The sequence below is a fragment of the Cynocephalus volans genome, chromosome 5 (assembly GCF_027409185.1).
Source record: "Cynocephalus volans isolate mCynVol1 chromosome 5, mCynVol1.pri, whole genome shotgun sequence".
In the NCBI taxonomy this organism is placed as follows: domain Eukaryota; kingdom Metazoa; phylum Chordata; class Mammalia; order Dermoptera; family Cynocephalidae; genus Cynocephalus; species Cynocephalus volans.
In genome coordinates, this window is record NC_084464.1 from 44,809,527 (window position 1) to 44,830,170 (window position 20,644).

The 20,644-nt window shown below is 37.4% G+C and overlaps 1 protein-coding gene across 1 annotated transcript; it reads right to left on the reverse strand.

The window, feature by feature from the left end:
• Window positions 1-13,563: 13,563 nt before the first annotated feature.
• Window positions 13,564-19,195, reverse strand: LOC134378039 (HLA class II histocompatibility antigen, DP alpha 1 chain). Its single transcript, XM_063096949.1, has 4 exons — window positions 19,004-19,195; window positions 14,540-14,785; window positions 13,915-14,196; window positions 13,564-13,718 (listed from the first exon to the last, which is right to left on the reverse strand). Exons 1-4 carry the CDS (start codon window positions 19,083-19,085, stop codon window positions 13,564-13,566), a joined length of 765 nt encoding a protein of 254 aa, XP_062953019.1. The 5' UTR covers window positions 19,086-19,195.
• Between the last annotated feature and the right edge of the window lie 1,449 nt (window positions 19,196-20,644).

Consider the following 20,644-nt stretch of genomic DNA (forward strand, 5'->3'; position numbering starts at 1 on the left):
TCAGACAAAACAGACTTTAAGTCAAAAACTGTCACAAGCAATAAAGCCCTGCCAGGGTGAGAAGCTGATGAGAATGAGTATAGGGTACCCATACCAGGGAGTGGTCAACCGTGGCTCTCTGGTGCCTGTGACTGCTCTACTCTGAGCTCATTATTTCCAGTCTCCTTAAATTCCCTCAGGATCGGGCACAAAAAAACCCAGAATTTCAGTTTCTCCCCAAAAATATATTACTAGCAAAGTAACTGATACCATGAGCTTATAAGGTGCAATAATTAGACAACTGAGTAATACACCCACTACATAAGGAAGAAAATACATTAAAAATTTTATACTACATGAATAGGAATTATTAGAACAAGCAGCAAGATTTTTAAGTAAGCATAACATATATTCTCAAAAAATTGAAATTATTATTAATATGAAGCAGGAAACTGAAGTTTTAAAAAAAGCCATGCTTCAAATATTAGATAAAAGAAATACAGTAGTTTACATTTAAAATAAGTAAATAGGATAAATAGCAGATTGATACAACTGAAGAATGAATTGGTGCATAAAATAATTGCATGAAGGAACTCTCCAAAAAAGTCATTAAAAATGATAATGTTATAGAACATACAAAATAAAAGCTAAGGTAAATGAAGGAAAGTATAAATGCCAATTTTCAGAGAATAGGAGATCCAAAGAGAGAGAGAAAAAATAAATGAAGGGATGGAGATATTTGAAGAAATAATTATAAATTTCTCCAAAATTAAAAGGTAAAGCATCATAATAAAAAGGTTCATAGAATTCCAAAGAGACATAAGTAAAAACCATTACATAGAATCATTATAATTAAATTTAAAAACATCAAAGTCAAAGAGCAAATTTTACAAACTTCCCGAGAGAAAGAGCATATCACATACTAATGAGCAAGAACCAAATTGACAGCTGACTACTCAGCAGCAACAATGAATACAAGAAAATTAATAAACTTGAAAAGTTTATGTAATATGCTGGAAAATTGCCTTTTAAATGTGAAAGTGCAAAATAAGAAATTTTTCAGGTATACAAAGTCTCACAGGGCTTGTTATACAAAAATCCAATCTGAGAATACTTCTGGAGGAAGTATTCAAATAGGAAGAGAAATAACTTCAGGAGATGCTGCAAAAGATATGAAAAATAAGAGATAGTAAATGACTTAGTAAATTTTACTATTTATTGATATATATATAGAGAGAGAGATAGATATAGATATATCTATATATATATATATAACAACTCAGAAGCCTATTGGCAAGAGTCTACTTTTATTTAATATCAACACGGTGGAAGAGAAATAGGACAGGTCTATGTGGCTGAAACAGAAGGGTCATGAGGTAACTGTAAATAATTCCATGTAATTTTATAGCACAGAGTTTTCAGACTATGATCTCATTTTAGCGATTTAGAAACCTTGAGAAGTAGACCAAACAAACATTATTATTTTCATCTGCTCGCAGTACCTGTAGGCAGAAACTAAGCTTGACAGAAAATTTCAAAATTCAGGTTCTCTCAATACATCAATACATTAAAGAAAAACATTCTTTATATGAAAAGAAAATTTTAAATATTGTATATATCCGTAAAATAATGGATTAAAAAGGGGGGGCATAAGAGTATGTAAAGCTCATGTATTTTTTGTGGGGGAGGATAGATACTAATTGGTTTAAGGACTCAAAAGAAATAAATAAAAAATAACTGGATTGGCAGGGGGAGGGCAGCTGGCTGGTATGGGGATCTGAACCCTTGACCTTGCTGTTATAACACCACGCTCTAACCAACTGAGCTATCTGGCCAGCCACCATGAATCTTAAATTAATAGCAACCACCTTATAAATAAAGTCAAATGCATAATTTAATCTGTGCAAAGAAAATTTCGATTTATTCAGTGGAAACCTCAGCAAGGGGAGAAACTGCAAAGTGCAGTAAATGAACATATTTAATAAGGTGGTAAAAATATAATGTAAAAGTAACTGCAGAAAATGCAAAAGAGTTTTGTAACATGCCAATGAGAATGCAAATTCTCAGACTGTATAAAACAAGAACCAGGCATATGATATCTATAAAGACACACTTGAAATAAAAAATACAGAAAGATTAAAAATAAAAGGAAGAAAAAAGGGGTACTAGAAAAATATAAGCCACAGTAAGGCTGATGTTGCAATCTTACCATGTGACAAATTAGAATTCAGAGCAAACATTATTATAAGGTACAAAGACAAGCATTGCATACTGGCACAAGGAAAAATAAAGCAAGAAGATATAAGCATCATGAACATACATTCACCCAATAATTAGGCCTCAAAATATTTAAAACAACAGTGACATAAAGTGGGATGAAATATATAATTCAACTATTGAAGCTGATGATTTTAATATATCTTCAGAACTGATTAATCAGACAACAAAAAACAGATAAAGAAGTTCTGAAATCAAAGAAAGATAAACACAGATAGATGCTAGAGCAATATTTCAATAAATTTATGCCTTTAAATACAAATATCAAAAAACAAGTAAGATTAGCCAAAAATGATCTAAGAGTTTAATTTAGAAGGAAAAAAGGAAATAGAATATACCCAGAGAAAAAAGGGAATAATAAAGGACAGAAATTGATTTTTTTAAAAATAGACAGCCAAAAAAGCTATAAAGAAGATAAATAAAAACAAAAACCATATATTTGTAAAGATTAGTAGAACAGACAAATTTCTGACAAGACTGATTTTTTTTAAGAAAGTGAAGATAGCAATAAACAAATTTCAGAATAAATGGGTGAAATAACTACAGATCCAAGAGAGAATATAAAAGCATTATTATTATTAATTAAATGCTAACAAACTTAAAAATCATAAATGTACATTAAGTGTGAAATAAAGTTAATGCTAAAACTTCGATGGGAATAAATAGAAATTTGAATAAACTCTTGTGCATTATAGCAATTGAAATGGTAATCAAAATCTTCCAATTACAAAAACATCAGTCTTTGATTGTTCATCAGGTGGGTTCTACTAAGGACAGATAACTTCTGTCTTAAAGTATTCAAGAAAATGGAAAAAGAGCAAATTCTGGCTATTCAATTTCTGATGCATTAATATACCCTTGATTTCATAACTAGATAACAACAATACATAGGCAAAAAAGCTATAAGATTAATTCAGTTATAACCATAGAAGAGAAAATTGTATATAAAATATTAACTAACCACAACCGACACTAAATTAAAAAAATAATGCACCATGATCATGGTGGATTTATGCCAGGAATGTAAGGATGGTCCACTATTATTACAGTTTATCTACAATGTAATTTACTTCACTAACAAACTAAAGAGAATAAAATCTTATGATTATCATAACAAATGTAGAAAAACAGACTAAGCTCAAATTTTAAAAAACTGTTAGGATATTAGAAATAGATGAAATTTCCTTAATTTCTTCAAAGATATTGCTGTAGATTGAATGCTCCCTCCAAACTCATTGAAGCTTAAATTATGTCCCCCAAAGTCCCAAGTATTGGAAGCTTGGCCCCACTGTAACTGCTTTGGGTGGGAAATCCTAGTATGGTAATTGAAAGGTGGGGCCTTGAAGGGGTGATTAGATTGTAAGACCATACCATAGTAAATGGATTAATAATGGTGGTCAGGAGCATGGTTCTGAGGGCTTTGAAAGTAGAAAATGTGAGGGTCTCTCTCTCTCTCTCTGCTCCATCATTTTCTGCCATGAGAGACCTCTGCATTGCTAAAAAACCACCAAAGAAGACCCTCACCAGATGTGTTCCTGGACTTTGGGCTTCACAGCCTACTGTAAGCAATAAATTTTGTTTTCTCACAAAGTACCCAATTCCTAATATTTTGTTATAAGCAACAGAAATGTACTAATACAGATATATAACTAAAACCTACAGCAAGCATTATACTTGCATTTAATGGAGAAAATTTGGGCCCATTTGAGAGCAGGAATAAGATGAGGATAACTACCATCACTGCTACTCTTTAACTTATTAGAAATTATGGTCAGTGCAATAAGAAAAGGAAAGGAAATAAGAGGTGTAAGAGTTTTAAAAAACTATCATTATTTGGAGATGAGAGAATCATTAACCTAGAAAATAACAGGGAATAAACAGGCAAGTTATTAGCACTATTAAGACTTCAGCAAGTTCACTGGATACAAGAACAACTTACAAAACTCAAGAGATCTTTTTATGCCAGAAATAATAAAATATAATTTTATGAATCTGATCTCTCTAATAGTAACCAATACTACAAAGTGCTTAGGAATTATCTGAATGAAGACTATACAAGGCCTATATAAAAGATATTTTTAAATGCATTTAAAAAACATAAGAGGCCAGTGCACACCACCCAGAGAGGCCTCCAGGCAGACCCAAGAACTGCCTGGCCGCTGCACCCCAAGGCACCCATGCCAGAGCAGGTAGGCACCGCTGTGGGACCCCCAGCCCAGGCCAGTATGCACCACCCAGAGAAGCTCCCAGAGAGGCCTGAGGCACCCGCACTGGAGCAGGTAGGCATAGGTGCTGCTGCAGGACTCCCAGCCCAGGCCAGTCCCCACAGCCCAGAGAAGCCTGAGCCTCCCACCCACAGACACCAAGGCAACCATGCTAAATTGGCAGTCCCTGCAGGATCCTAGCCAGACATTAGGGTCAAACAAGTGGACCATGAAATCCCCTGCCATGATGACTAAACACCAAAGGAAAGATACCAGAAAATATCAAGGAAATAAGACACCACCAAAGGATGATAATAACTTTCAAGATCTAGATCCTATAGAACAGGAAGTCCAGGAAGTGACTGACAAGGAATTTTGAGCAACAATTCTAAGGAAACTAAATGAGATACAAGAAAACTCAGTTAGAAACACACTGAAATGAGGAAAAATATACAGGACCTGAAAGAAGAGATGTACAAAGAAATCAATGCCTAAAAAAGAATGTAGCAGAGCTTACAGAGCTGAAGAATTCATTCAAGAAAAAAAAAAACACAACAGAGTTCAACAAGCAGGCTAGAACAAGTAGAAGACAATTTCTGACCTTGAAGATGGGCAGTTTGAAATAACACAGGTGGACAAAATAAAAGAAAAAAGAATTTAAAACACTGAAGAAAATCTAAGAGAGATAATAGACAACCTTAAGTGCTCATATATCCAAATCATGGGTATTCCAGAAGGAGAGGAAAAAGGAAATGGCATTGAAAATATATTCAATGAAATAATGGCAGAAAACTTCCTAGGTATAGGGAAAGACACAGATCTTCAGATTCAAGAGGCTCAAAGATCCCAAAACATATTCAACCCAAAAAGGTCCTCTCCAAGGCATGTTACAGTCAAATTGGCAAAACTCAAAGACAAAGAGAGAATCTTAAAAGCTGTAAAAGAGAAGCGCCAAGTCACCTATAAGGGAGCCCCAATCAGACTAACATCAGACTTTTCATTGCAAACCCTAAAAGCCAGAAAAGAATGGGATGATATATTCAAAATACTAAAAGATAAATATTGCCAGCCAAACATACTTTACCCAGCAAGGCTATCCTTCCAAAATGAAGGACAAATAGTATATTTCTCAGACAAACAAAAACTGTGGGAGTTCACTACCACATGACCAGCCTTACAAAAAATTCTCAAGGGAGTACTGGGTTTGGTACCTGAAAAGGAACCACCACTGCCATAAATACTCAAGAAAAAACAAAACCCACTAGTAAGATAAAAATGCTAACAATAAAGAGGAAAAAAAGTTTATCCACCACCCCCAAGAAACCAACAAATATAGAAGACAAACAGAAAATCAGAAAGAAAGGAACAGAAGATACTCAAGACATCCAAACAAAAATCAGTAAAATGCTAGTAGTAAATCAACACCTTTCAATAACAACTCTTACTGTAAAAGGATTAAATTCCCCACTCAAAAGGCACAGACTGACTGAATGGATTAAAAAGGTGGACCCAACTATATGCTGCCTTCACCTCACTTGTAAAGACACACATAGACTAAGAGTGAAAGGATGGAAAAAAATATACCATGCAAATAGAAATGAAAAATGAGGGCCGACCCCGTGGCTCACTTGGGAGAGTGCGGCGCTGGGAGTGCCTAGGCCACGGGTTTGGATCCTATATAGGGATGGCCGGTGTGCTCACTGGCTGAGCGCAGTGTGGGTGGCACCAAGCCAAGGGTTGCAATCCCCTTACCGGTCACAAAAAGAAAAAAAAATGAGCCAAAGTAGCTATTCTTATATCTGATAAAATAGATTTTAAACCAAAAACCCTAAAAAGAGATAAAGAAGGCCACTATTTAATGATAAAAGGATTTATCCATCAAGAATTCATAACAATCATAATACATACACACCCAACATCGGAGCAGCCAGATTTATAAAGCAAACACTATTAGACCTAAAGAATGAGATAGATACTAATATCATAATAGCAGGGGACCTGAACACCCCACTGTCAATATTGGACAGATCATCTAGGCAAAGAATCAGCAGAGAAACACAAGATCTAAACAACACTTTAGACCAATGGACTTGGGAGACATCTACAGAACATTCCATCCAACAACCTCAGAATATCCATTCTTCTCATCAGCACATGGAACATTCTCCACAATAGATCACATGTTAGGTCACAAATCAAGTCTCAACAAATTCAAAAAAATTGGAATTATTCCATGTATTTTGTCAGATCACAGTGGATCAAAATTAGAAATCAATAACAAGTGAAACTCTGGAAACTATACAAACACATGGAAATTAAACAGCATTCTACTTAATGACATATGTGTCCAAGGAGAAATTAAACAGGAAATCAAAAAATTTACTGAAACTAATGAAAATAATGATACATCATACCAAAACCTCTGGGATACTGCAAAAGCAGTACTAAGGGGGAAATTTATTGTATTAAATGCTTACTTCAGAAGAACGGGAAGATGGCAAATAAACAACCTGACACTTCACCTTAAAGAACTAGAACAAGAACAATCCAAACCCAAGGTTAACAGATGGAAAGAAATAATTAAGATCAGAGCAGAACTTAATGAACTAGAAACCCAAAAAATGATACAAAAGATCAATGAATCAAAAAGTTGGTTTTTTGAAAAGATAAATAAAATTGACAAAACATTAGCATGGCTAACTAAAAAAAGAAGAGAGAAGACCCAAATAACAAAAATTAGAAATGAGAAAGGTGACATTACAACTGATACCTCAGAAATATGAGAAATCATTAGAGACTACTATAAACAACTGTGTGCCAACAAATTTGAAAATCTGGAGGAAATGGATAAATTTCTGGACACACACAAACTACTAAAACTGAACCAAGATGTAGAAAATCTGAACAGACCAATAACAATAAAAGAGATTGAAGCTGTTATCAGAAGGCTCCCAACAAAGAAAAGCTTAGGACCAGATGGGTTCACTGCAGAACTCTAACAAACCTTCAAAGAGGAATTGATACCAATTCTCTACAAACTTTTCCAAACGACTGAAACAGAAGCCATTCTCCCAAACTCATTCTATGAAGCAAACATCACAGTGATACCTAAACCAGACAATGATACAACAAAAAAAGAAAACTACAGGCCAAAATCCTTGATGAACATAGATGCAAAAATCCTAAATAAAAGACTAGCTAACAGAATACAGCAAAATGTACACAAAATTATCCACCATGATTAAGTGGGATTCATCCCGGGGATGCAAGGTTATTTCAACATATGCAAATCAATAAATGTGATACACCACATCAATAAAATCAAAGATCATATGATCATCTCTAGAGATGCTGAAAAAGCATTTGACAAAATTTAACATTCATTCATGATAAAGACTCTCTACAAGTTAGGTATAGATAGAAAGTATCTCAACATAATTAAAGCCATATATGATAAGCCCAATGCCAATATCATCCTGAATGGAAAAGCTTTTCCCTTAAGAACAGGAACTAGACAAGGATGCCAACTCTCCCCACTCCTATTCAACATAGTGTTGAAATTACCAGCCAGAGCAATCAGAGAAAAGAAGGAAATAAAGGGCATCCAGATTGGAAAAGATGAAGTCAAACCGTCCCTGTTTGCAGATAACATGATCCTATATATTGAACAGCCTAAAGCCTTTATAAAAAACTCTTGGAGTTGATAAATGATTTCAGCAAAGTTGCAGGATATAAAATCAACACACAAAAATCAGTAGCTATGCTCCAGCGGTGAACATGGAGAAAAAGAAATCAAGAAAGCAAGCCCATTTAAAACAGCCACCAAAAAAATAAAATACTTAGGAATAAAGTTAACCAAGGATATGAAAAATATCTACAATGAGAACTACAAACCACCATTGAGAGAATTAAAGAGGACACAAGAAGATGGAAAGATATCCCATGCTCTTGGATTGGAAGAATCAACATTGTGAAAATGCCCATACTAACCAAAGTGGTCTACAGATTCAATGTGATCCCAATCAAAATTCCAATGAGATTTTTCTCAGAAATGGAGAAAACTATCCAGACATTTATATGGAATAACAAAAGACCATGAACAGCCAAAGCAATCCTGAGCAAAAAAATAAATAAAACTGGAGGCAAAACATTATCTGACTTTAAACTATACTACAAAGCTATAAAGACCAAAACAGCATGGTACTGGCATAAAAACAGACACACAGATCAATGGATTTGAATAGAGAATCCAGAAATCAATCCATACACCTACAGGCATCTAATCTTTGACAAAAGCACCAAGTCTACACACTGGGGAAGAGACTGCCTCTTCAGCAAATGGTGTTGGGAAAACTGGATATCCATATGCAGGAGAATGAAACTAGACCCATACCTCTCACCATATACCAAAATCAACTCAAAATGGGTTAAAGAATTAAATATACACGCTGAAACAATAAAACTCCTTAAATAAAACATAGGGGAAACACTCCAGGAAGTAGGATTGGGTACAGACTTCATAAATATAACCCCAAAAGCACACTGAACCAAAGGAAAAATAAACAAATGGGATTATATCAAACTAAAAAGCTTCTGCACAACAATAGAAACAATTAACAGAGTTAAAAAACAGCCAACAGAGTGGGAGAAAGTATTTGCAAAATATACATCTGACAAAGGATTAATATCCAGATTAGACAAAGAACTCAAACAACTTTACAGCAAAAAAAACAAGTAACCCAATTAAAAAATGGCAAAGGAGATGAATAGGCATTTCTCAAAGGAAGATATACGAATGGCCAACAGATACATGAAAAAATGCTCAACATTACTCAGCATCCGGGAAATACAAATCAAAACCACACTGAGGTACTATCTCACTCCAGTCAGGATGGCTAATATCCAAGAGACTGAGAATGATAAATGCTGGTGAGAATGTGGAGAAAAAGGAACCCTCCTACACTGTTGGTGGGACTGCAAAATGGTGCAACCATTATGGAAATGGTATGGAGGTTCCTCAAACAATTACAGATAGATCTACCATATGACCCAGCTATTCCACTGCTGGGAATATACCAGAGGAACAGAAATCATCATATCAAAGGGATACCTGTACTCCAATGTGTATTACAGCACTGTTTACAATAGCCAAGAGTTGGAACTAGCCCAAATGTCCATCATCAGATGAGTGGATATGGAAACTGTGGTGTATCTACACAATGGAATACTACTCAGCTATAAAAAAGAATGAAATACTACCATTCGCAGCAACAAGGATGGACTTAGAAAAAAATTATATTAAGTGAAATAAGTCAGGCATAGAAAGAGAAATACCACATGTTCTCACTTATTTGTGGGAGCTAGAAATAAATAAATAAATACACAAACAAATGGGGAGGTAGGGAAGAAGACACAACAATCACAATTCCTTGAATTTGTTAAGACAAGTGAACAGATATGATGTTGATGGTCAGGAGCAGGGAGAGGAAAGGGGGAGGGAGGAATCAGTAAAGGGACATTAAAATCAACTACATTGTATATTGATAATAATAATAAAATTAAAATAAAAAATAAAATAATAAATTTTGTTAAGTATATATATAAAAAAAGACATAAGAAGAGATTTGGATAAATTAAGAGTTGTTACATGCTTTTGGATGGAATGATTTAATATTATAAAGATGTCAAATTTCCCCAGATTAATCTGTAATTTCAATGTTACCTCAATCAAAATTCCTGTTAAAAAATTTGAGACACTTGATAAACCTAATTTAAAATGTACACGCAATCATAAATGTGTTCAAACAAAGAAAAAGAAAACAGAGAATTTGTCCTAATGTCATAGTAATCAAAACACTAGGATACTGGCACAAAAAGAGACAAATAGAACACTGGAACAAAACAGATCTGACACAGACCCATCTGTAATGGGAACTTTCAGTATAATAAAAGAGGCACCACAAGCTTATGAAGAAAAGGTGAACCATTTAGTAGGAGTTGGGAAAACTGGCCCACTATATGGAGAAAAATGAAACTTGATCATCATCAAACACAAAGATGGATCCCAGCTGAATTAATGGACTAAATGTGAAATTTCAAATGATCTGAGACCCTGGTTTTGAGGACCATGAAAAATAAAAATAAATGAATGAATAAATAAATAAAACAATCAGAGGTATTTTAAGAGTACAGTATCTTTGAGACCTCAGTATGAGGAAAACTCCTTTTTTTAAAAAATTACAAAAACAAATGCATGAAATAAAAATATTGATGAAGTTGATTGCAAAATATTAAGGATTTCTGTACAAAAAAGGAAACCGAGATGGAAGTTGCCAGGTGTCAAATGAGGAGAAAAAAATCGTGATGCCGAAAACAGACAGGGGACTGCTAGTGAGTCTATGCAAGGATCTCCTGCAAATAAATAAGAAAAAGACAGGAGCCCACAGTACAAAAATGGACAAAGGATGTGAACCAGCTATTTACAGAAAAGGAACCCCCAGGTGGCTAACAAGCATAAAGATAGTCCCAATTACAAACAATTAAAGAAATGCAAATTAAAGCAGCATATTCCTTTATGCACATAAAATTGGCAAAAGTGGATAATGTCCAGCATTGATGTGGGTTTAGGAGCTGCGAAAATTTCAGGTATTGCTAAAAGAAATACATAGTAGTTCAGCCATTCTACTGCACCGATGGGTAGTACTTAGTCAAATTAAGGAGTTGCCGGAGCCCACCCAGGGACCCAGGGCAAGGAGAAGGGGAATGGTCCTCACTCCCTCAACCAGGCACACCAAGCCAGTGCTTCAGGGCCTGCCCAGGGACCCGAGGTATGGAGAAGGGGACTGGACCTCTCTCCCACAACCAGACACACCAAGCCAGTGCCTCGGGGCCCACCCACGGTCCCGGGGCATGGAGAAGGGGACCGGACCACCCTCCCACAACCAGGCACACCACGCCAGCACCTTGGGGCCCACCCAGGGACCCGAGGCAAGGAGAAGGGGACTGGACCTCTCTCCCACAACCAGGGACACTGTGCCAGTACCTTGGGGCCTGCCCGGCCCAGAGGCATGCAGAAGGGGACTGGACCCTCCTTCCACACCAGGCACAAAACGCCAGCACCTCAGGGCCCACCTGGGTACCTGAGGTATGGAGAAGGGGACCGGACCCTCCTCCCAAAACCAGGCACAGTGCACCAGTAACTCGGGGCCTGCCCAGGGACCTGGGACATGGAGAATGGAACTGGACCCCTCTCCCACAACCAGGCACATGGCGCCAGCACCTTGGGGCCTGCCCAGGGACCAGAGGCATGGAGAAGGGGACCAAACACACCCCACAACCAGGCATACTACCAGTGCCAAGGAGCATGCCAAAAACAGCATCTCCACATGGGTGGCCCACCACAGCCACCACAGTAACTATGGCTGCCACAAAAGAGGCTAGACACCACAGCCACCATGCAGATGGTCTGCCAACCACTGGAGTGCATTGACACAAGAAGAGTCACCAACAGAGACAAAGAAAAGAAGAGGATGTCTTTCCACAAAACCCATTTCAGAGTGACAGAAGAAGCAGCTGCTCTATGATAATATTGGGGGACCTGATCACATTGGACAGATCATCTAAGCAACAAGTTAACAAAGTAACCATTATTCTTGCAGAAGGATAGAAGAAATCTAGGCAATTAGAGGGGGGAGGGGGAGGGAATAGGGGAAGGGGAGAGATTGGAATAATTACGTACTTAAAGAATAATTACGATTTGTAACAATATATATGCTAGTAATATTGATTTAATCAACATATCTCAAAGTTCAACCCCCAAAAAATGTGTAATCGATTTTGATTCAATAAATAAAATAAATTTTAAAAATAAATAAATAAATAAAATTTGAAAATAAAATTAGAAAATTAAGGAGTTGCATCTCCAATGACCCTGCCACCACTTTCTAGGGTACATACATTGCAGAGATACAGGTTCATATAAGAATACAAAAATTGCTTGCAACAGTGGAGAACCAGAGATAATCCGGGTATACCAGGAGGAGTACAGATAGGTGGATATACAGAGTTGGAAGCAACAGACTGGATGTACAAAATTAGATGTATAAAATATCATTTTGGTTAATTAAAAATACATGTACACTAATACTATATACTATACAGGGTATAATAAATAAAAGGAAACACATTAAACCCATTAGAATGTTTACTTAACAGGTAGGGGTGAGAGGTTAGATATGGGAGTAAGGATGGGGGACAGAGGGAAAAAATAAGTCAAGAAAAAACTTGGAGGTACTAAGATGATAGCACACATGACCTGAGTGGAATGATTGACTTAACCCTTTGCATCTGAGGTCCAGTGAATAATAATAATAATGATAATGAATTAGGTATGGTCCTCATCATGGAAAGATCACTACCTGATGGGAAGAGAATTACAGGATTACAAAAACAGATAAATATATAAAACATGATTAAGTGCTGAGGTAAATAAAAAACTATGGAATCCCAGAAGGGGCATTTTTGTGTGAGCTTTGCCATTCAGTGAGTCCAAGTAGAGACAGCAAACAGTTTATTAGGTACCTGTCACACTGTTTTACAATGATGTATAAAATATGGATCTTGCTCCACTGCTAGTCTATGGGCTCTTGGAGAGCTGGGACTTGGTCTTTTTCTTAAAATAGGGGTATAGGGCAGTGTTAAGCAAACACCTTGGATCCAGACTTCCTGGGTTTGAATGCTAGCCCCACTACTTCCCGGCTGTGTGACCTTGGTCAAGCTGCTGATGTCTCTGTGTATATAAGAAGATAAAAGTATCTCTCGTGTGTAAAATGGCTGCAATAATAGTACCTACCTCATAGAGTATTTGTGAGGATTAAATGTAATTAACAAATGTAACTGCTCAGATCAGAATAATGCCTGGGCATATCAAGCACTCAAATTATCAGTGTTGTTGTTGTTATGCAGCTCCATGCTTTTAACCATTAAGAAATCAATGTGCACTTATCAAATTGAATTTTTCCTTCTTTCCTTTATATACTATACATCCTAGGCTCCCTCCTCTTTTCCTCTGACTGTATCCTAAGACTCCCACCTCCACAGTAACTCACAGGGGGCCCTGGGCCCGGGGGTCGTGACCAGAACGCAGAGCCTTTATGATGAGGATGGTGCCAGTGACGATGCCCACCAGACCTGCCACCAGGCCCAGGGCGCAGACCACAGTCTCCGTCGTCTCAGCCACCTGGATCGGCTCCTGGGCCTCTGGGGGTAATGAAGAGATGGGTCAGCAGGTGCAGTGTGGGGTGGGCTGGCCTACAATGTGTGGGGGCTGAAAGTTAGAGACCATTTGATGGCAGGTTAGGAGAGGAGAGACTGGGACCTGGCAAGTGCATAAGGCACCAGATCCAGGGAGGAGACGGTGCCAGGGAGATTTTAGAGAGGAAAAGAGGCTCCATACCCCAGTGCTTGAGGAACGGCTCGTCCAGGCCCCAGTGCTCCACTTTGCAGTCATAGACGTCCTCAGCTGAAGGCACGAAGGTCAGGTAGAGGAACTTGTGGAAACTGTAATCTGTTCTGGGCAGGAAGAGGCTCTCAGCAACACCTTCAGTGACCGGCTGCCCATTACGCAGCCACGTGACATTGAGCACCGGCGGGAAGAACTTGTCAATGTGGCAGATGAGCGTGTTGGGCTGGCCCAGCTCCACAGGCTCCTTGGGAAACACGGTCACCTCGGGAGGCTCTGGGAGGAGACAGGACCTGGTGAGTCCCCTGTTCTGGAATGAATCACAAAGGCTCCACCTTTGGGGTGTCACCTAGCTCAGGCTCAGACTTTATGGTACCTCTGGGGTCCTGAATCAGAGCCAGGAGTCTCATTGCACTGATCAATTTCACTCAGCTCAACCTTTCTCCTGAGTGAGAAGGGAAGATGCAAGCCCTCAGCTCTACTGGAATAAGCCCAATGCCACTCTGGGAAAGAGGGTCACTCAGCAGTGGGCTCTGGGTACTCTATTCTGTGTGGCAGAGGGGCCCTCCCATCCCTTTCACAGTTGGGCTACAGGGGAAGAAACAAAGACAGTCAGTACCATTGGCAGCCTGGGTGTGGTTGGAACGCTGGATCAGTATATTCAAGTTGGTATTCGATATAGCAATGTTGGCCAGCCCACCCTGGGCCTCAAAGGCAAAGGCTCGGCCAAACTCCGGCAGATGCCAGATGGTCTCTTTCTTGTCCAGGTCCACGTAGAACTGCTCATCCTCATCAAACTCAAACATAAATTCCCCCAGTGGTCTATGTTTCTGTACAAATGTGACATATGTTGACACATGGTCCGCTGCATAAAGAAAATGGAGAAAATTATGACAAAATGTAAGTATGAATATGTAAGTGGCAGGGGTCAGAGAATGAATAAAGATTTATTAATATAGAAAGTCAGAAGGAAAGAGGTCAAAGGAAGGGCATACGGAGGAAGAAGCAGTAGCATCAAAAAGGAGATAATGCAGAGCAGATGAGAGCAGTTATCAAAGGAAACGAGGGAGGAACAAAATGGAAGAGCATCACCGAGAAGTCAAGGTGCTTTCTGGTCTCTGAAAGTCTGAGCATCATGACGCTACAGAAATACCAATAATAATGAGCAGTAACACTGGAGCACTTACTGTGTGCCAGGCATCATTCTAAATACTTTACATATTTTACTCACTTGATTGTCACAGTAACCCTACGATGTAAATACATAACGTACTATTTTACAGATAAGGAACTGCAGAGGTTAAGTGCCTTGCCTAAGGTCACACAGCTACTGGTGGAAGTAGTAAAGCGATTCTTCTCTGCCCTTAAGATCTCAATTCTTCTAGGCCACAGATGTAAAATTGTTTCTAGAGTCATTGGTGGTGGGGGGAATATTATTATTATTACAGAAAAAGGAGAAAAATATAGGAAACTGAGAAGGAGAAGAAAACATCCTTCAAATTTTAGTGCTCTTTATAGTCATTAAATTTCTGTTTTAGTTTATGAACATGAAACTGCAGAATGTATAGCTTTGTCCATAATATTTTGAATTTTAGGTATATTAAATTCCAAAGTACAGTACAGTTATTTTGGCATTAGTTTTAAACTTTCCTTTTTAATTTATGTTTTGTTTGTTTGTTTTAAATGGAACTACAAATTGTTGCTGAGTTTGAAATATCTGTGGGATTTAATTTATTTTGTTTCTTAGATTTATCGATTTTTAAGTCGAAAAGACAGGAGAAACTATCATCATTAAACAAAGCAATGAATGTAGGGATTCTGAGTTTAGAATGACAGATGAATAAAAGTGAAAAGGGACTTCAGGGCTTATCTGTTCTAACCTCCTAACTCATGGTTTCCCTGTGAGTTTGCAGCAACCACATGTGGGGACCCCAGTCTGTGCTTGGACACTTTTAGTGAGAGGGAGAATGTTTTTTCACAAAGATACTTAGGTTCCTCCTCAGTTTAGAGGAATCATCTTCAGAAAAGAGGGTAAAATAAAAAGAAACAAGATCCTCTGAAAGTTATTGAGAACTCATGTTCTCAACACATGAATGTAGTTTGTACTTCTTTTGATGATTGTTTTTAACATTTTCACAATTCTGGGGACTAAAGATCGGCCATATATGTGAGACAAATTATTTTCCTTCAAATATTTTCATTCAGACCAAAAACAAGTATTAAAAGCCTTCTATGTATCAAACACTGTTAGACACTAAATATTCAAAATAAAATTAAGATATAATTCCTATTCTTGAGATGCTTACAATTCACTGAAGGAGAAAGACAAGTGAAAAGACAATAGCAGGAGGAGTTTGATAACTACAGAAACACTGGTATGCACAAGACGTTACTAAATAAGGCATTAGGGGAGGCTTCCTGGAGAACAGATTGCTTGAATTTAGGTAGTCAGAAAACAGGAGAAAAGCTATTTCTTGCACAGGGAGAAGAATGCTCAAAAGTGTAGGCCCAGCATGACGTATGACATATTTCAGCAGCTACACATGTTTCAGTATGACTGAAGCTAATTTCAGATGTGTGACAGCAGCAGGAGATGAGAAGAAGTAGCCAGGGGCTAGATCATGACAGACCTTACATGCAGAGCTCAGGAGTTTTAACGCTATCCTTAAAGTCACGAGGAATTATTGAAGAATTTTGGCAGGAGAGTAAGCTGATTTGCGATTTAGAAAGGTCACTGTGGCAGCAGTATGCAGCATGAGTGGGAGAAGTCTAGTTTAAGACAGAAAGTTAAATAGTGCTTTAACAATGAGAAGAGAGAAAACGGGCATAGTAACAGAAGGAAGGGAGAAGAAGAAATTTGATTGACATTAAAGAGATTAGACTCTTCAGGAACGGGTGTGTGAAGTGGGCAGTAAGGGAGGTAGAAAACTCCCACATAACCTTCTTTTTCCCAGACTGGCCAGTCATCTCCTTTTTTTTACCATTTGTCATTTTTTAAAATTATTTTTTAATTGACAAATAAAAATTGTATATATTTATTGTGTACAACATGTTGTTTGAACTATGTATACAATGTGGAATGGCTAAATGAAGCTAATTAACATATGCTTTACTCCACATTTTTTGTAGTGAGAACATTTTAAATGCATTCACTTAGTGATTTTGAAGAATATAATACATTATCAACTACAGTCACCATGTTGTACAGTAAATTTCTTGAACTTATTCCTCCTAACTGAAATTTTGTATCCTTTGACCAACATCTCCCCAACCCAATGCAATCCTATTGATTACTTTAATTTAAAAGGTAATAAAGGAAGACAGTCTGATTGGAAGATGACATTGAGTTCAGTGGGGGGCTCATTGCATTTAGATCATCTAAAAGCCATCAAAGTAGAAATGATAAATGAATAGTTGCATATGATGGTTGGTCTCAGGAGAGAAGATTGGGCCAGAGAACTGAGAGTCAACGGTGGTAGGTGAAGGTTAGATGAGATTTTTCCAGGAAGATGCATAAAATAAGAATTGCAGAAATTTGAGGATAGGGCTTTGAGGAACATGATAATTAAGAGGCAATTTCAAAGAAGAATAAGGAGGATCCCAAGAAATAGGAGAAATTTAAATAAGGACACAGTAAGTTAAAGGAGGATCTAATAAATGTTTCACTGAGAAATCAGAAAGAAGTGGATTACAGTGAAAATATTATCAAGAACTCAAGTCAGCTCTCCGACTTGCGAGTACACTGAGAAGTACCCACTAGATTTGATCATATATAGAGGTTGCTGACAGCCAAGATGAGGGTACCCTCAGTGATATATCAGAGACAGAAGTCAGAAGCTTAGCTATAAGGGTAGGGACACAGAAAGCATAACTCTAGGGTAGGATGCAGAGTGAAGGCAAAGTTGTTTTTTATTTGTTGTTCATGTTTGTGTTTTTAAGGTAAAGAACATGCTTCCATGCTGAGAGAGAAGAAACCAGTGAGAAGGGAAGCAATAAAGACAGAGCTGAGTTCACTAGTAATATCTCCAAGAATCCTAAAGAGCATGTATATCTGTATGAAGATATGCTCATTATGGTATTTATTATTACATAACATTGGAAATAACCCAAGTGACCATCACAGGACAATGGGTACTGCTGTTTCTCCCCAGTTTTATCTCCTCTTTACTTCTACCCACCCCCAGACACCCTGCCATAAACAACTGTCTGGGACAGGGTGCATCTTTTATATTATGAATTCTAATCCTTAACATCACGAGATTTTTGGATGAGAACATCATGCACAGGCTTGATGTTTTCTTATGTCAGCAGCAGGGGTAAAGAGTTCTCATCCTAACTTACAATCCCTGGCTGAGTTCTCATGGTTATCCAAAGTCTAGACCTCTCAATGAAGCAACAGTCCCCTGGGTCACTCAGGACTTGAATCACAAGGTTAATGAAAACATGAAACACTGCTGTCTGGAGAGAAGAAGCCATGTGAACCACCCACAAAGATCCTTCAGGATGCTACTAGGATCCTGGGAGAAAGGGAAGAATACAGGAACACTCTAGCACTTTCTCTTCTGTGTTCCAACACACAGAGCCCACATCTCTGAGTCCCTCAAAGGCAATCATACAAAGCAGAGGCTGGGGATACAGGAGAGATAGGAGGGGTGTCAGGTCCCTGCAGGGTTCAGTTAGAAAAGCATGGTGTGCAGAAGTCTGGGGAATGCAGAGTATGATCATCAGAATTGGGTCTGGACTTCGACCTTGGCTCTTTGAGTTCATATGTAACCTTGGAATGTATCAATTTTTTGAGCTTCAATTTTTTCATCTCTATGATGGAGGTAATGATATCTTCACTGAAGGTTCCTGTGAGATGTAAAATGAAGAAAGAAACTAAATAGGTGTCTAGTAAATTGTGGCTCCTATTGCTATGATTATCATTAGAGCAACAAGAAACAAAGGTGAACCTCACACAAGGGAATGAAGAGAGAAAAAAGACATAGAGGGAAATAGATCAATGAGTCCCTAAACTCTCTAACTCCTGAAGCCACAATTCATGGTAGCCTGTCCCCTCTCTCACATCCTTCTGAGCACTCACCCTTAATGGCCCCAGCTCCTTGGAGACTCAGCAGGAAAGTGAAGAACAGGGCTCTCAGGATCACAGCTTCGGTCCGGAACATTCTCTCTTCAGGCCACACGTTGTGGGGTCTACACTTGACAACTGTGAGCACAGGAACGGTGGTGAGGAACTGGGACAGGGAGGAGGCGGACAATAGCTCTGAAATTGTGGGCTCTATCACCTGAAAATGTCCAAAAAGGGTAGAGAGGAATCAACATGGCTAGGCTTAACCAATCAGAGAAATAATACAGCTGACACTCTTGTTGCCAGGTAAAGAGAATACTGGAAGGGGCTGGGGAGGAGATGGGAGAGCTTTCAGGGACCAGTATGCTAAGGAACTCCAATTCATAGTGCATTTTCAGAGTTAGAGAGAGAGACTTGAAAAGATAAGTCATACATTCTTCCGATGGTAAATGGTTTTAAGTTATGTTCTGTTATGTGATAGGATTAGTCTTCCTTCATTCCTCATACCCACCCCATCTCAAACATTCAGATTATCTTTGATGTTTTTGTCCTCTATTTTTTTTTCTAAATTATTTTTTAAATTATTTCATTAAGTTTACAAAAATGATCAGCTGATATTTAGGGATAACTGCACTATCTAATAAAAAATATAATTAATCTTTCTTTCAGGCCCACCTGCCTGAGATATTTTCTTTTCACTTAATTTTTTTTTGTAAAAGTTTTATAGTTTCCATGTAGAGTTTTAATTAACTTGAAAGAAGTTGATCTTTAAGTATTTTTCTATTCCTGGTTATCTTTGTTAGTGAAATTTCTAGATAATTCCTATTATTATATTATTCAGATTTCTTATTGAGTTTCCCTGATATGTAAGACTTCTGAAAATAATATTTTTATCTTTAAATTACTATTCATTTTATTTCATTTTCGTATAAGAATGCTTAATACAGCATTACATATGGGCACCCTTATTTTGATCTTGTTTTTAAGAGATTTCTCTAATGCTTTCCTACTACATGTCATTTCTGTTTGTTTGTTTTATATTCTCTTTACCATATTTGAGAAATTATTTTTTTATTTTTATTTAAAATTTTTTATTTGCAAACATTTCTTTAGTATTTATACATCAGATCACAAAACATTTAATATATAATATAATAATAAAGTATACTATATCAATATTAATTTTTGTTTTCTGGTAGCCTTGACTTGCATAAATACTAATTAAGCGTTAATAGATTAGTACATGAGAGATGCTATCTTTGGTGTTTCACAAGTACTATCTCATTTAATCCTCAAGTCAAACCTAAAAGGTAGGTATTATTAATGCCCATTCTAAAAATAAATTACTTGAGACATTCAGGAGTTAAATATTTGTCTAATTGTCCATAGCAGGTAAGTGACAAAGAGAGGAGACAAATCCAGTCAGTTTTACTGAAGAATCTGAGCTTTTTTCTCCAATACTATATTGACTCCTCATTTCTAATAGACATCTTATGCTGTCTAATTCTTTTTTTCTTTTGAATTCTGTATGCTAGCATTTTATTTACATTTTAATTCTACATAAAGAAATGATGCCAGTCTGACATTTTCCTTATTGGAATTTGTGGTCCAACAGGATCACATTTATAAGTTTGTAAAATAGGGAGTAATGCTCTT

What these genes read in the sequence shown, in the direction of transcription:
- LOC134378039 (XM_063096949.1), bottom strand. Translation starts at nt 19,085, where the DNA reads ATGTTCCGGACCGAAGCTGTGATCCTGAGAGCCCTGTTCTTCACTTTC. An exon ending in AGGAGCTGGGGCCATTAAGG is followed by an intron (nt 14,786 to 19,003) that starts GTGAGTGCTCAG and finishes TTCTTTATGCAG; the next exon opens with CGGACCATGTGTCAACATAT. An exon ending in GCCGTTCCTCAAGCACTGGG is followed by an intron (nt 13,719 to 13,914) that starts GTATGGAGCCTC and finishes CATTACCCCCAG; the next exon opens with AGGCCCAGGAGCCGATCCAG.